This window comes from Aptenodytes forsteri, unplaced genomic scaffold (assembly GCF_000699145.1).
Source record: "Aptenodytes forsteri isolate BGI_AS27 unplaced genomic scaffold, ASM69914v1 Scaffold8, whole genome shotgun sequence".
In the NCBI taxonomy this organism is placed as follows: domain Eukaryota; kingdom Metazoa; phylum Chordata; class Aves; order Sphenisciformes; family Spheniscidae; genus Aptenodytes; species Aptenodytes forsteri.
In genome coordinates this window covers 8,317,802-8,333,167 of record NW_008796218.1, presented here as the reverse complement: position 1 = coordinate 8,333,167, position 15,366 = coordinate 8,317,802, and the positions used below count along the sequence as shown (strand labels likewise).

Genomic DNA, 15,366 nt, shown 5'->3' with positions numbered 1-15,366 from the left:
AAAAAAAAAAAAAAAAAAAAAAAAAAAAAAAAAAAAAAAAAAGGCAGAACATACGATGGAAATCCTAGGTCTTGAAGGAAGCTAAAGATGCTCCCGAGCTGTGGGAGGTGTGGAGCCAAGGGCCTGCTGCAAATTAAAAAAAGAAGTCTTCTGCCCACTGGATGCAAGGGGTAAACATTAGACACGGGCACACCTATGTCTAAGGGCTGCAATGGCCTGAAATCCCCCAGAATCCTATGCCAGGTTTCCTATGGCCGGCACTATGTGGGCCCTTACCTTGGCTCTCAGATTTGCTCTCCAAGGCCGGTGCTGGCATTTGCCTTTCGCCCAGTGATGCACAGCAATGAAGTGGCATTTAAGCCACTTGGATGTGACACTTTCTCACCCCACCACTGATGGTACCTGGCCTTGACCAACATCCCACACGTTTCCATCCAGCCCTACAACCACACGGGCAAACCAACAGCCAGCTCAGGAGCACCAGGGGACAGAGATTTGGGGGGTTTCCTCTCCTTTGGGCAGAAACTGTGACACAGAGGAAATCCCAGTGGCAGCTAAACCCCATGCTGTGAGGGAAGGGCAGGGTGGTGGTGCTTACATGTTGGTTGATGCAACAGGTTAGTGCCTAATTCTAAGTGTGATCGAGGTCTGAGTCCCACAGAAAGCAAATGCCACTTAGCCACATGCCTTGGGAATGGTTATATCAATCAGAGCATCCAAGACTCTTTCCTATGTATAGCACAGGCATAACTCCAACTTTTGCTGGTTACTGTGAGAACCAAAACTATTTGAAAGAGCAGAGGATGCCCATCAGACAGCCTGCCGAGAGCAGACATGCCCCAACAGTAGTTACGCTCGTTTTGCTCTGCACAATTCTCCTTTGTACCTGTGTTTGGGAGTGATCCTCTCCAGGACCACTTTGACAGCTGGCTGAGCTGTCCTTCCAGTGTAGCCCAGGTTTCTTGCTGGACAGTAGAGGGAAACCTGCCAAAGACACAAATTTTACCATCATATTTGTATTGCTTTTGTCTTAAATAAAGTTTGCAATTAAAGAACGAGAGTAGAAAGGTAAGAAGTCATCTGGATACAGTTGTACCTGAAGAGCTGACCTACAGTAATGAAGTTTATGGCCTCACTCACATGTGTGTGCACACTGTGCCAAACACATGTTGATGTTTTCAGCGGTGGGCCTGAACTGCTTCCACTTTTTGGCTGGATGTAGTGAAGCAGCTTTTGAGTTCCAGGAAACTTTCTGGAAAACTACCCTTTTTCAGAGGGTTTTCAAGCCTTAAAAGCAGAGGCAGTCGAAACAACTAGTGACTTGTGAAGCTTTGGGTAGTTCCGAGAAATGAAGAAAATGGATGACTTCTGAGAGGGCTGTCCGTCAGAATGGGAAAGAAATGGGAAATGCAACCACCTGCAGGCAGTAAGGACAGAAACAATCCTGCGGTCTCCCATGCCAGGCCAAAGGGCGGTGCACTGGGGTCTCTCCTAGGATCAGGCAAGGTAACTAATTGCTAAAGGTCTTGAACCAAAACTAGCACAGACAGACTTAGACCTGCTAGAAACAAAAATAGGGAGGTAACTTGCACCCGAAGGGCGTCAGGAGAGCTCTCTAATATTTGTACCTGTGGGAATTTTACATAATAATCTTTGGACAGAAGAAAAGTATCCCAGAGCCAAGATATTACCATGTCAAGCTTTAACATAACAAGTATATTTATAGCTGAATTATTAACTCCCAAACCCAATTATTAGTTCTGAAACCCACAAAGGTTCCCAAAGCAAACTTTCATTCTTCTATGTAGGAATTAAAAGCTGCATAAAGACAAAAGCAACACACCAGAGAAAGAAGACAGTTCCTGCATGTGGACTTCAGAAAAGGCAAGCCAGGGAGAGAGGCCAACTTTCCTTTCCTCTCAGTGTCTCACCTGTGCATTCCTAATCTTGCCGCAATTTGTTACATTCAGTCAAGAACGGAGGGAAACGATGCACTGGAGTTCATTAAGGAACTCCCATAGGGACCAGCAACGAGGGGCTGAATGGAGACAAATCCAGCTTTTGTCACCTGGTCAAAGGGATACCATAACTCTGGTCTGCTGCTGGTCTTGCTTTCTGTATCTTTTTGCAATGAGTTTTCAGGGGAGGGGAAAAGAAAGAGAAAAAACCACCCTTCAAATAATTTCAGACACATTGAGAAAGTCCAACAATGGTCCTCTAAGAAAGCAGCATCCAACTTGAGCTACTCCATCTTCATGTTCGTGGCTTATCCCCACCCTACCCCGATTCTCCATCCCCAGTACAAACACTCCTCCTTTCCCACCCACGCACGTTGGCCTTTATATTCGGTATAGCAAATTGACCATGGGAAAAGACAAGAATCCCAAATGAGGATGAAACCCCCATATAAGCGAGCCAGGGGGGTTTAGCCTGATCCACTAAAGCCCTTCGCGTCCTGACACAAGCAAACATCATGGCTTAGCACACCGAGGGGAAAACGCAACCACTGCAGCAGCGACGCCATAACACAGTACAAACACTCCTCCTTTCCCACCCACGCACGTTGGCCTTTATATTCGGTATAGCAAATTGACCATGGGAAAAGACAAGAATCCCAAATGAGGATGAAACCCCCATATAAGCGAGCCAGGGGGGTTTAGCCTGATCCACTAAAGCCCTTCGCGTCCTGACACAAGCAAACATCATGGCTTAGCACACCGAGGGGAAAACGCAACCACTGCAGCAGCGACAGCCATAACACCGATGAGGGCTTAAAACCCACAGCCCAGGGGTCTGCAGGGTAACGGCACGTGCCCATGGGGAGAACTACTTCCCACCACAGCTCTCGTGGGTGTGCATTAGCTTACAAGGACAGGGCCTGCACATGCGAGAACATCGCTTTGCGCAAAGCCACAGCTTGCTGTCTTTCACAGAGATAACGGACGTATTCCCACCAAGACGCTGAACCCATATTTGCAGCTTCACATTCAAAACAGGATTTTAAAAAAAGTTCCCTGGGGCACTATCATGATCTGCTTGGCCCAAAAGCTACTCGAATTGACCAAGATAAATTAAGAGCATGGTGTTCCCTGTGGCTGTGCGATGGGGATTAAAGATTTTGAAAGGTAATATCCTGCTCTGAGCCCTTCATACAATGTAACCATGACACTGATTTCCTTTCCTTGGCTGCATATCTCGTGCTGTTTATGAAACATATGTGTTTTGGGAAATAAGTCTGAAAAGGAGACAGATTTTTCTTTCATGTGACTGATGATCATATGAATTCTTGTAACCAAATATTAAGTGGATTAAATATAGAAACTAAGATTTACAGTGTTCCTCCAGAGAATAAAAACCACCTTTATTCTGTTCCCAGTATACGCTGAATGTGCTTTACACCTCGTTTTAATAGCATACTTGAGGTTCAGGCAAATTCATGCAGCGCATTGCTTCCCTCTCAAAGGCTTTTAGCTCCCTCTAGAGCCCTTCGGAGGCACACAGAAGATTTTAATCAAATGATATGAAAATTAATTGGCAAACGATTAAGTAATGCACTTGCTGAGAGCAAGCTGAAAATGAGTCGAAATTAAGAGTGACCCCCGGTCTTCTCTTCTTTCCTCTCAGTCTTTCTTTTTTCCCCTCAAACCTGGAATAAACATAATTTTTGCTTGATCTTTTAAAAACTGAGATTAATTAAGGCAAGATTTTAAATCCAAGCCTTTGGTGAAGCCAGCACCTGATTATAAGCCAATCCTCAAATGCTGTACAGTGCTCAGAGACAGTCCCAAGGCTGACACAAATGCCATGAGACTTTGAGGGCACCCTGCTCCGCCTCCCCATCCCAGGCAGGAGACAGCCTTCCCCCAGGTGGGACATCCCAAGCAGCTGCTCCAGAGAGGCCTTGCAGGCACGGCAAGTCCCCTGCACCTTGGAGGTGCAGTGAATCCCAGGGAACACAACCCCATCGCGGCCCATCTGCCTGTCCATCTGCCACGGCTGCCTCTGTGGGGACAGCCCGTCACAGGGGATGGTTTGCTGAAGTCGAGCTTGGTGGGAGCATCCTCTCAGGACTGTGAAATAGGCCTGTGCATCCTCTACTAAGATTTACTGAGTTATCCCAGATGTGTGGCACCAGGGGCCTCCAAGGGACCGCAGGGTTGGTAGTGACAGTGCTCACGTGTACCTGCAGGCATCTGACTCGAAGGCGAGTCCGATGCCAGGAAGGAGAGATGCAGCTTGTCTCCTCTTTTGAGATATAAAAATTCTTCCTACAGTGGGTACTTGCAAATAATCTTGAAGCTTGTTTGTGCATTCAAACCAAGCAAGCCAAGACACCTCTGTTTGAATGCTGGTCCCATAACAGACACGGGGATCTTGCTTGTTTCAGGAGCAGAGCCCTTAACTTCTCTGAAGGCAACTGAGACTCTGAGCAGCAGCAGAAATCCCCTCCATTGCAGAGGGCAGCTGAGGGCAGGGTCAAAAAGCAGCTGTCACCGCCGTTCCCCAAAACCCACTGCCTCCATGCCCAGAAACTGTGGCACTCAGTCACATGCACAAATCCCTTCTTTCCGTTGCTGTACATATATGTTTTACACTTAAGGCTAGCAACACCCCAGCCTAACAGATACAACTGCGTTTCTGACCAAGTTTTGAGAAGGATGCTGGTAAGCTCACCTAGCTCCCATACTGGTATGATCAATTCCGGCAGGTACCTGTGAGTCCTTAGTGGGCACTGGGCAGGCACCGTGTGCGCTTGCAGAGAGGCTGTGCCGAGGCTGCTGGGCAACCCCGTTATGAGCAGCAGAGGTGTGACTGGGGATGGCTGCCTTGTTTTGTGACTGCAGCCCAGGACAATTCCTTAGATGCAGCCCCGGCTGCAAGAAGTGACTGCACCGTGTTTCAGAAGTGAAGTGAGCACAGACCCGATCTCTACTGAAATCACTGCATTCCTGTGCGATTCCCGTGGGCAGAGAGGGGTCAGCCCAAACTAAGCAAAACCGCTAGAGGACAAGAACTAGTAATGCTCATTTTCACCAGCTCACCTCTTGGGATGGCTATTAGTACTTGTTCCCTTTCCGTAACCCAGAAACATCACCTGTTTTTTCCAGCAAAAAAAGAGGTGATAGAGCACCTGTAGGTGGGTGTAAATAGGCACCTCCAGGAGCAGTTCTAATACTGAAAACGATAGACCCATCATTGCACCTGATCAAAAGCAACCGGCACACGCAGGGCTAGAGACAGGGATGCGTTTTCTTGGCTGGAGAATTAAAGTGGACACCACTTGCTGGTGGGTGTAATAGCATAGGGAACAGTCATGCAAAAAGGGAATTTGATCTTTTCAGGACAAAAAAATAGAAAAGAAATATTTGTTGCATTTTACATCTCTGTCTTCTCATCTAGTGACAAAAATACAAAACTTTTAAAGGAAAGAAGGAGAAACAGACATTTAGGAGACAAGAAAACAAAAGACAGTACAAATAGAAGAAACAGTCGCTTCTCAGGCTTTACTCACCCGTTTGGAGTTTTCTTCTCCAATTTTGATACTTATTTAATGCCGTGGAGTGAAAACTGTTGGCTCTCTGTAGTGCTGAACAGAGACAGAAAAGACACATGGTCAGCTAATGTAGCAAAAGCCAGAGAGCGAAAATAGAGGCGGGGGGGGAAAGAAATAAACCAAGCGGTGGGGGGTTAGTTTCCTAACCAGTCTCCCCGCCATCCCGGTCCCTCTCCCCGCGGCGGCGGCCGGGAGGGGGCAGCGCGCACCCGCCGCCGGCCCCAGCTCCCGCCCGGGAAGGGCTGCTGGCGGCGAGCGGGGTGGCAGGGAGATGCTCTAAGGAAAAGAGCTCCTGTAATTCTCCTCGCTTATCCCCAGACCAACACTGGCTCTTTTCTCAGCGAAGCCGGCACGAGCAGAAAGGCAGACAGACAGACAGGTGGGGGGACAGACTGAAGGGATAAAAACTTATTGAGGATGCTATAAAGCAGCTGGGTCAGGATGTGGAGCCGAAAGACAGGGCTGCTCATGAAGATGGAGATAACCTGGCTGGCATGGTGGGGAGGAAGGTGACGGCAGGGAGGAAGGTGACGTGAGCAGCCAGGGGTGGAGAGAGCATGAAATTGGGGAGGAAAAAGGATAAACTCCTTCAGTGACTGCACAGGGTCACATGCTGCTGGGCACACTTTGGGGTTTGCTGCTGTCCTTTTTTTGCCCTAAACAAGGGCTTTGTTATTCAAGAGTCAATTTAAATTGCTGTATGAAATCTCCCCTTTCCTGTTTGGATTAAAAATGCATATATGGATGTGGGGGTGGTGGGAGATGGGAAGAAATGAATGCTGACCGACTTTCATTTTCTGCAAAAGTATTTCTTTGGCTGTTTTTAGCACATCTTTTAGTTTTGACCTTCTCCAGATCCAGAAAGGAGTTTCCATGTGGAGGCAGACTGTTCCTAAACCTCTCCTCACTTCCCTGCTAGCTATATCCTTTCCTCCTTGCGCTTTCACTGGATACAAAAATTTTAAGCAGTTACTGATAGAAATACCAATTGAACCAAGCAGAGCTCTCTAGTGCCTCCCAACGTCTCCCTTGCTTAGGCAACACTACAAATACTGCATTGGCTAGTAATAACGCCCAAACTTTTTACCAGTGGGAAGACATTCATCCCACCCCTGCAAGCAAAGCACAAGGCACAACTACTCCAGGTTACCCTGCATCATAGAAATGCTGTTTCAGCTACAGCACCCAAAAGGCAGAAATCCACCCTAAAAAAGACACCGTTAAGGGGTACAAACTGGCCACATCACAGGTAACAGCCTCCACTTCGAAACCTCTCCCCCCAGCCCTGACTTCAGCCCTCAGGAGAGTCTGCTGGAACATCCCTGGTCGGGATGCTGCTTACCATCGGCAACTTTAGATGTTTTGGGGCTTTCCTCTGGTGCCACAGAGCTCCTGGCAAGCGATGCCCACCTCCGGATGGGGCTCCGGCAGGTGGGGGGCTCCAGCAGTAAGGTCTGTCCTTCACTCACTTCAGCGTTCGACGAGTCGCCATAAAAATCAGACTCCACCTCAGAGCTACAGGGGAAAAAGGGCAAGATGGAAAGAAAGTGGAACATGTCAGAAGATGCACAGCATGGAGGTATTCGTTCCCCTTCAGTGCAACGAGCACCAGTGTCAGCCCTGACAGCCATGCGGGCAGCAGAGAAATAGATGTTTTGCAGCCAAAGCTGACGTCCTTATTTTGCATTTTTCATTGTTGTTATTACAGGACTGTAATTTGCAGTAGGTGCTACACAGCTGAGATATCCCTATTCCCGTCAGACTTCTGCTGCCCAGATTCACACCCACAACCGCTACTCAGCACCTGGAATCAAACTGGCATCGAGAGAGACTTGGGGTGAAACACCACACTGCTCGGTTAGTAGGGATGGGCCCTTCTGCCTGCAAGGCTGTACCAAGATGAAGAAAGGGAAACAGCAGCATCTGCAATGCCATAATCCACCTAGAAGCAAGGCATGAGGGTTAAAACTCTACACTTTTCACCTTTTTCCCCCCAGATTTTTGGAAATAAGAGGCATGCCGTAGGGAACTTGCGGGAGGCCAAATCCAGGGCAGCCCGCTCCGACCGTGAGGTAGGCTTCACCCACCAATTCAATACAGTTATTGCTGGATCTCATCTCATCTCCCGTCTGGGACCTGGAACCAGCTCCCCTCTCCGGGCAGCAGTGACTGCCAAGTGCCTGTCACTTGGCAAGCAGCGGGGGAGGCGCAGCCCCCTCCTACAACACGGATGCCTCTGCACTGGCACTGCTGGCAGAAGATAAAGCCAAGGAGGGTGAGGAAATGCTGAGGGGTGGGAGGCTCTCCTAGCCTTCAGCAGTTTGGGGGAACCCATGCTGGAAATCATGCAGCATCAGCCATTTCGACCCTGAGGTGACAGATGATGCCACGCTGGCATCTGCGGCTCGGATGAGACCTCTGTAAAACTCAGGTATTTTGTTATTGCAAAACTTGGGTATTTTTGTTATTGCACCAGCATGATTTCTTATCGTGTGTCGCGCACCTCACGGAGCCATGGGGAGCGTTTTGGACCACAGCAAGCTGCTGCACTTGGCCTGGACCCCACTTCTGGGTGCTGCAATACAGGATGAGGAGGGAGCCCAGAGAGGAGGGGTGAGGACAGCCACTGGCCCAGCAAACAGGGCTTAGGCAAGAAGTTGGAGGAAATTGTAAGCATCAGTCTAGAGAGGAGAAGACTGAGTGAAGCTAGGCAAACAGCCCTCAAACATGCAAAAGGCGCCTATAGGAAATAAGGAAATGAACTCTTCGGGAGCCACTGGGACAGCCCATTGAACAGCGAGCGCAATGAGGCACCGGAGCTGGTCACAGAGGCAGATTTTGGTATCCCCTTCCTTAAATGTAATTAAAAATATGCCACACAAACACATGTGAATGGCACACACATCGTGACCTTGCCTGTGGGCAGGAGAACGACCATTTGAGGTGATTATTAGTTCTTTTTTCAATAATCATGGGATTACTTTCATCTCTAAAGGCCAGACTGTAGGGAACAGGTACTTTCAGGTTTTCTGATGTGACCACGTTCCCACTGCCATAAATAAGCGTGCCACCATCCCACTCACCCTATTTTTAATGCAAACAATACTGCTAACCTAATTCATAGATTTATTGTGATGATTAATAGCTCTACCTTAAAAAAGAGGATCTTACGCCATGAGTAATCCTGTTGGTGTGGCAGGAGAAAGCTGTTTCGTGTTTATATAGCATGGCCTTGTAGAAAGTAAAGATTTATTGTAACAGCCCAAGGCACAGCCCAGGAAACAGGAGGAAGAAGAGCTAAAGCAAAGGCCACAGACAGTATAAAGCCAGGGTAAATGCCATATGGGTAGTGCCCGCCAGTCCTGCACCCCTGCTTCACCCAGATCAAACCAGCAGTGCTGGGAGGCCGGGGCCAGCAAGGCAGCGAGGATGGGAGCACAGCTCCAGGTGCGTTGCTCTCTCAGTAGGCTGAATCAGAGTGGCCTTAAATTTCTCCACTAACACATACTTTTTAGGTGTCTTTCAAGCTGTGTCAAGCATACAGATATATGTTAAAAAAATAAATATATGAAGTCTTTGATAGCTGAGATACTGTGTGGATGGGGAGATACCACACTGAGATTGGGCAGAGTGCCACGCAAGAAAAAGAAAAAGACCTGCCATTAACATTGATTGATACATTTCTGTTTTAAAGAGCAAAATGTTTATTTTCCTTGGCTGGCAAGGATGTAAGTGCTATAGTACGAAGCTTCTCCTCTGATCTCTGCTTGATAGGTGGTCATCATTCACAAGTACCTAAAGCCTGAATTGCAAAGCTGTGTCACCGAGCTGGTCGTTTTCCCCATCCCACTGAGTGCCCTGCAGCCAGCTCAGCAGTGCCATTTCTCACTTGCTATTTCTCTCATCCCCCCTTTTTTAGGCAGGGGCTGGCCTGCTGGAGCGGTGTGAGGTGAAGGGCGCCCGAGCTGCCACAGCAGCAGGAAGCTGACCTCGGAGCTGCTGGCACCAGCCACGCCGGTGACAGATGCGGCATCGCCCCTCATGCCGTGTCCCGCTGGCGGGGAACCAGGGGCCTCGCCATCCAGCCACGGGAGCTGCCGCAGGGAAGGGAGCTGATCCCTCAGATCAGAGGGATTAGCCAACTCTTATCGCTGCCCGGGCGCCGCGGGGGCACCACAAGCCAGAGGGTATTAGCAAGGGATACAAGCGCACGCTCCACAGGGGGGTCTGTCGAACAGGTAGGAAACCCTTCCCCAAGCTCTCCGTCCCCTGTGGGAGAGGAACCCTGGAGAGGTTCATCCTTCCCTAGAAAAGCACCCAGACCCATGTGGCAGAGCACAAATGCTATTTAAAACCACCACAGGGAATAGCAGAAAGTTGCATTTCTAAAAGCGTTGCTCTTCACAAGCTACACACAGCACCACAAATAGGTGTTTAAAGGATGTCAAGAATTTGAATGAGCATCCTTACAGAGCAATAGCTCTGCATTTGCAACAGCTGGCTTTGGGTTTGCCTTTTTTTTTTTTTCTTTTTTTTTTCCCTCCCCCTCTTCTTTTTTAGTTCTCAGTAAGGAAAACTGCTTTAGTCGGGAGATACCAATCTAATCTTTAGACGGAATGAACTCCCACAGAATCCTGCCCAGAAAGCCAATATATTCTAATTTGTACGCAGAAATCAGGCTTCCTCTGACAGCTCCCCAAGGATCATCACATTTCAGATTTCTTAGGGGTGGACAGGCCCTCAAATGCCCCAAGAGAGGCCTGGGGTGCGGAGCTGCAGGATGATGCCCAAGGTGGGAGGCAGCCACGTCACAGGATGCACCTTTTGCCACAACACACCCACTGCCCTAATCCCTGAACCGGCATTTTTTGGTACACAAAGAGCTGAACCCGGGCTGATCAGGGCAATGTTTTTCTCTATGATTCAGGCCCCTGTGTGGGATGCAAATGTTTGAAGATTTCCTGCAAAGTGAGTCATGTGTCTGGGGGATTTATGGCTGCGGTAAAGAACAATTGTTATTCTGAGCAGTTTGTCTTTTTCCTTTTTTTTTTTCCCCCCAGTTGTATGTACATTCAGTACTGTATTTTGTTATATTTTTCCTTAGTGTTCCAGAGAAAACCAAGCTGCTCTTACAGGTTTTTTATAGGCTTACTTGTATCTTAAAGTACCTGCTTGCATCACTGGTGACCATGACTCGGATAGCGAGAAGGTTGTGCTCCGTCATCTCCTCTTCAGGGATGACCCTCACGGTGGCCCACTCAGGGGAAGAGGGTGAGAACCAGCTCTCCAAGTCATGGCGCTCGGGGATGCTCTTCGCCTTCTTCGGGGAGGTGGGTTCGTCGGCCACAGGCAGGCAGCGGTCTGGGAAAGCACAAAGGCAACAGCAGGGCGTTAGGGGAGGAGGGAGTCCACGGGGGGACCTCACCCCTGTGATTGTGTGGTCCTTGGCCATCGCCAGTGGTTTCCGCGTGGGGCCCCATGCTGTCCCCATGGGCACAGGCAAGGTGCGTGCACCAACAGACTGGCACAGCAAGAACATCCCTTCAACCCCGTACGGCCCTGCTGGGGTTTGTCAGCTCAGATGCAGAGAGAAGGAAACTTCAGGGGCAGCCTCAGCTTTTGCAGCTGCAGGTCCTTGCTCTGCTCAGTGGGACGGCTGTCAGGCTGAGTGCCTGGTGGCAGCAGTAAGACACGTGCCAGCCATACAAGTAGGGATTTACGATCGCTTCTCAGGCCCCCAGTGTACGTCTGTGTGTGGCAGGAGGCAGATGGACCAACCTTGCCTGGGTGGCTAAAACTTCAGCCTTTTATTGCAAATTTAGGTCAATTTAGGACAGCGGCAGTGAGCAAAATAAACACAGGCTCTTCAGATTATTTTTGAGTGTGTACAGCAAATACAGACACTGATTTGGGAAAAGAAGCAGCATCACAGCAGTTAAACAGCACCATCCCTGAACTTCGCATTCAGGCGGGAGGAATAAAGAATAAAGAACAAAGCCAAGTTTCCCTCGCTCACCCCAGGTGACGCATATGGAGCCAAAGACAGAAGATCATCTTTCCCTGTGAAATCCTTATTTTCTGAACCACCTCATCTATCCACAACCTCTTATACAAGCAAATACAAACGTATCAGTTGCGCAAGTTCCCCTAGGGCTTGGTGCAGAAGGGACAAATGACAAGCTCCGGGAGAGTGGCTTTGCTTGGTTCACCTCCCATGTGTGATGCTTTCGCCACATTTAATTCAACACTGTTGCTTCTAATTTACACCTGTATAAGTGGAAAAAATCAGACCTGGGACATGGCTTATTTTCTCATCTATTAGAGCAAACTATCTAGTAAACATCAATTAAATTCCTCTTTAACTTGCAGCTCCTCCATTTATTGCAGGAGTGTGCCCACCCCCGTCCTCCACCTTGCAAGGGTTTTTAACTCAAACGCCAAGTGCTTGCATGGGTTGAATGTGGAAAACAAACCTGCCGGGAGCAAGAGTGCTACAAGCAAATCCCAGACACATCAGGAGGATTATATACACCACAGAGCCTGAGCACTGGCCCACGGGACCTTCCAGATCAGCAACTCCCCGCCTGCACTCCCTGCGTCTGGCCCTGGGCCGTCACACACGGCTGTTCACTCGCACCCTAGAGGCAGCGGCTGCCAGGCACTGCTGCTCCTGGGAGCAGACGCAGCAGGTATTGCAGGTGCACGACCCGCACTGCGCCAAGCTCTAACCCCATCTCGGGTCACTTGGTCCATCCATCGCTGTCTTCTCCCCCATTACCATTTCTGTGGAACTGTGAAACAAGGTCCTCAAAACAAGCCGTGACAGCAGAGCTACGCCTTTATTTTGCATGATTCAGGTAGCTCCCAGCCTTCCCCGGAGAAAGAAAACTGGTGTTCTGAGCTTCTGCACCTCTCCCAGTTATTGTTTGTGCTCACCCCCTTTCTATGTTTGAAAGTAAGCACCACTGAGGAAAGCCCAGCTGCTGGTGGCAGGGATGACTGCTCTACAGGTACAACTCTTGTGCTGGCCAGGTGAAGCTCCCTTACTTGCACTCACAGACTGAGTAACATGGCTTTGCAGTCTTTTTTTTTTTTTTTAGTAGTTTTACTGATTACGCTTTTCCCAAGCAGCACAGAGCATTGCACTTTTCAAAAGGCTATGGTGAGCTCTGGTTTTTCACCCTTCATAAAAGTAAATGTATTTTCTTGGCTTGAAAACTCCTCGAGAGTTCACTGCTCACAAGAGTTTTGTGTGGGGTTTTTGTTGTTTTTTTGTTTTTGTTTTGTTTTGTTTATTTTTAATTCTTCTACTTCTATGTACAAGAAGCCAAGGACGACAGAGGAGTGGCTCACTGCTTCTCCAGAGCAAGATGCTCCCATGTGAAAACACGTGCTCAGGCTGTACATCCAGCTCACTAGCACCACAGCAGCCACATGTTTCTTGACTGCAGAGATTTCATTTCCTTTGGAGAGGGATGAATTTCCTCCATCTCCCAATTTTTATGTCTGACTTCTATTTTGGCCCAGCCAGGCCACCCACCCCAAAGCCGCTCGCGGGCAGCGCACAGCAAGCCCAATGGCACTCAGGTGGCAGCATGGGAGTCCACGGGTCAGCGGGGCATGGCTGCTTGTAGCAGGGCACATCTGCCCTTCCTCGCACAGGGGCATGCAACCTTCCTGGGAATGGCCCCCTCTCCCTCAGAGCTGGGCTGGACCAAGACGTGCCATTTCTACTCTCCAGAAGCAAAGTAGAAAGCAGTATTATGAGCCAATTAGTAAAACCTAAGTCCTTCAACTCAACTTTCTCCTTAAAAGGTGCTGCATTTTATATGAAAATCAGAGCAAGCAAAACCAAACAAAAGTTTGCCAGCTCTGCCAATAAACGTTGTACCCATGCTGGCAATAAGCACTGCCCGAAGTCACTGCAAGCAGCTGTTAAAGAAAGTCAGTTTTGCCATTTGCTCGCATGCTCAGTACATATTCCCTTCCCATCCTGCGCATTAATGCTTTCCCCACCATGCTAAGAGGAAAGAGGAGAAAACATGTTTATGACTAACAGACACACAGCTGGAGAGCATTGAAACCCACAGACAGACAGACTACCTAAAACAATTCCCAGTGTGGTTCCTGAACGCGAACAGATTTCCAGTCAACAAGTCCCTCTGCAATAGCCTGTTACACATCCAGTTTTCAATCATTATAGACATAATAGAGCTGGTGAAGGACCTCAGGATGTCATCCAGGCCACCGGATGACGGTGATGGATGGCACTGTCACCTCTCTCTGAAGAGTTACATTTCTGTGCTTGCTTTTTTTGTTTTCTTTTTCTTTACTTTTTTTTTTTAATATCATGGTATGTCCCCTTCTAGAATTCTGCACCTAGAAGCTGACCCTCTCAGGAATCTGTTAGCCAGTCGAGTCCTTTCTGAGCAAGATAAGTTTGCATTCACAGTGATACTAATCGGGTTTAAGATCAGCATCCTTCATTAGCGTCCACCTTGATCTAGTGAAAGATGTCCCTGCCCATGGTAGGGGGGTTGGACTAGGTCTTTAAAGGTCCCTTCCAACCCAAACCACTCTAGGATTAGAAAGCAAACCCACTCCTTACTAACATATTTAATCAATATTTGTATTGTGACATATAAAGTTGAATAAACTATGTCGCACTCAACTCCATAACAGCAGAAAGTGGACCACCTTGGTGTTTCAGCACGTGGGACACCCACGTGTGCGCATTAACTCAAACACTGGGTTACACACTCTGCAGGACATTGGGAAAAATTAAAGGTAGTACCGCTGTTTCTCATCGCAGGGCTGCACCTTGGGTAACAGGCTCAAACAAAAGGCAAAGATGTCCCAGACACCCAAGTGTCAGGGTTTTTTTTGTAGGCTCTGGTGATGTTACACAATTTGACTGGTCTCTCCTAAAAAGCAGCCCTTCCTGCAGTGCCGGACCAAACCCCCAACCCCACAGGCAAGCACTGCTTGGTGAAACGCAGCCCGGCGGAGCACTTCAGGCTCCCGCCAGTGAGAGATTTCAATCCCCGAGAACAAGACGGGTACGGACCAAGCACAGAGAGCAGGGACAAGCTGCTGCTGGATTTGTGTAAACACCATGGAGGAAGAGCCTGGAGGCTCTGCAGGCCTGGAGTCCGCCTGGCAATTATTACCTGCCTCTCCACAGCAATGCAAACAAATCCAATAGGCCATCAGCTACAACTCCACCGCTGGCTATCGCTGCTGTTAATTTTAAAGGAGTATCAAAAAGGAGACATATGATCTGATATAAACAAGGAATTTAAAAAGAAAGCTGGGACTTCTTTAAAGTTCTTACTTTGCACAAAAAGATAAGAAGGGCTGTCTGAACTAATTTCTCCTGAATCAGCCCAAAGGCTGAGTACTTACACAATGGTGAGGCATACATTTATGCTCCTGAACAGATGCTAGGCTAAATAAGAAGCAGCCCTCATACCTCTCTGTTCCAGCTGGGATCCTCGCAGCTCTCCCTGCATCCTGGACAGTCACCCATCCTTGCAGCACTGGCAGTCAGGTCCTCAGTGAGACGTCAGCACAGGGATGCTGAGCATGAGGACACTGATTTTTTGGAAATCTGACTCCAGGGTGGAAACCAGGCTCTCAACCTCAGTGCCCTGATTCCCATCACACTGCAGGTTGAGAGTTAAGCACCTCAGACTGGCACCTCTAGTGACCATTGCAATTAACTGGTCACACACCGAGCTGGCTGATAAACCGGCCCTCGTGGAGGAGGCAGACAGAGCCTCACTGGAGGCTGAGCTGTGCTCAGGCAGGGG

The 15,366-nt window shown here is 48.7% G+C and overlaps 1 protein-coding gene across 1 annotated transcript in view; it reads right to left on the bottom strand.

Moving 5' to 3' along the window:
• The window catches only part of MICALCL (MICAL C-terminal like), a 40,532-nt gene that overhangs the window by 23,392 nt on the left and 1,774 nt on the right, over window positions 1–15,366 (bottom strand). Inside the window, exons 2-5 of the mRNA XM_009288905.1 lie at window positions 10,707–10,915; window positions 7,450–7,496; window positions 6,897–7,069; window positions 887–984 (exon numbers count right to left, since the gene is read on the bottom strand). Of these exons, the coding sequence (XP_009287180.1) occupies window positions 887–984; window positions 6,897–7,069; window positions 7,450–7,496; window positions 10,707–10,915 (527 nt within the window). The remainder of the gene's footprint in view (window positions 1–886; window positions 985–6,896; window positions 7,070–7,449; window positions 7,497–10,706; window positions 10,916–15,366) is intronic.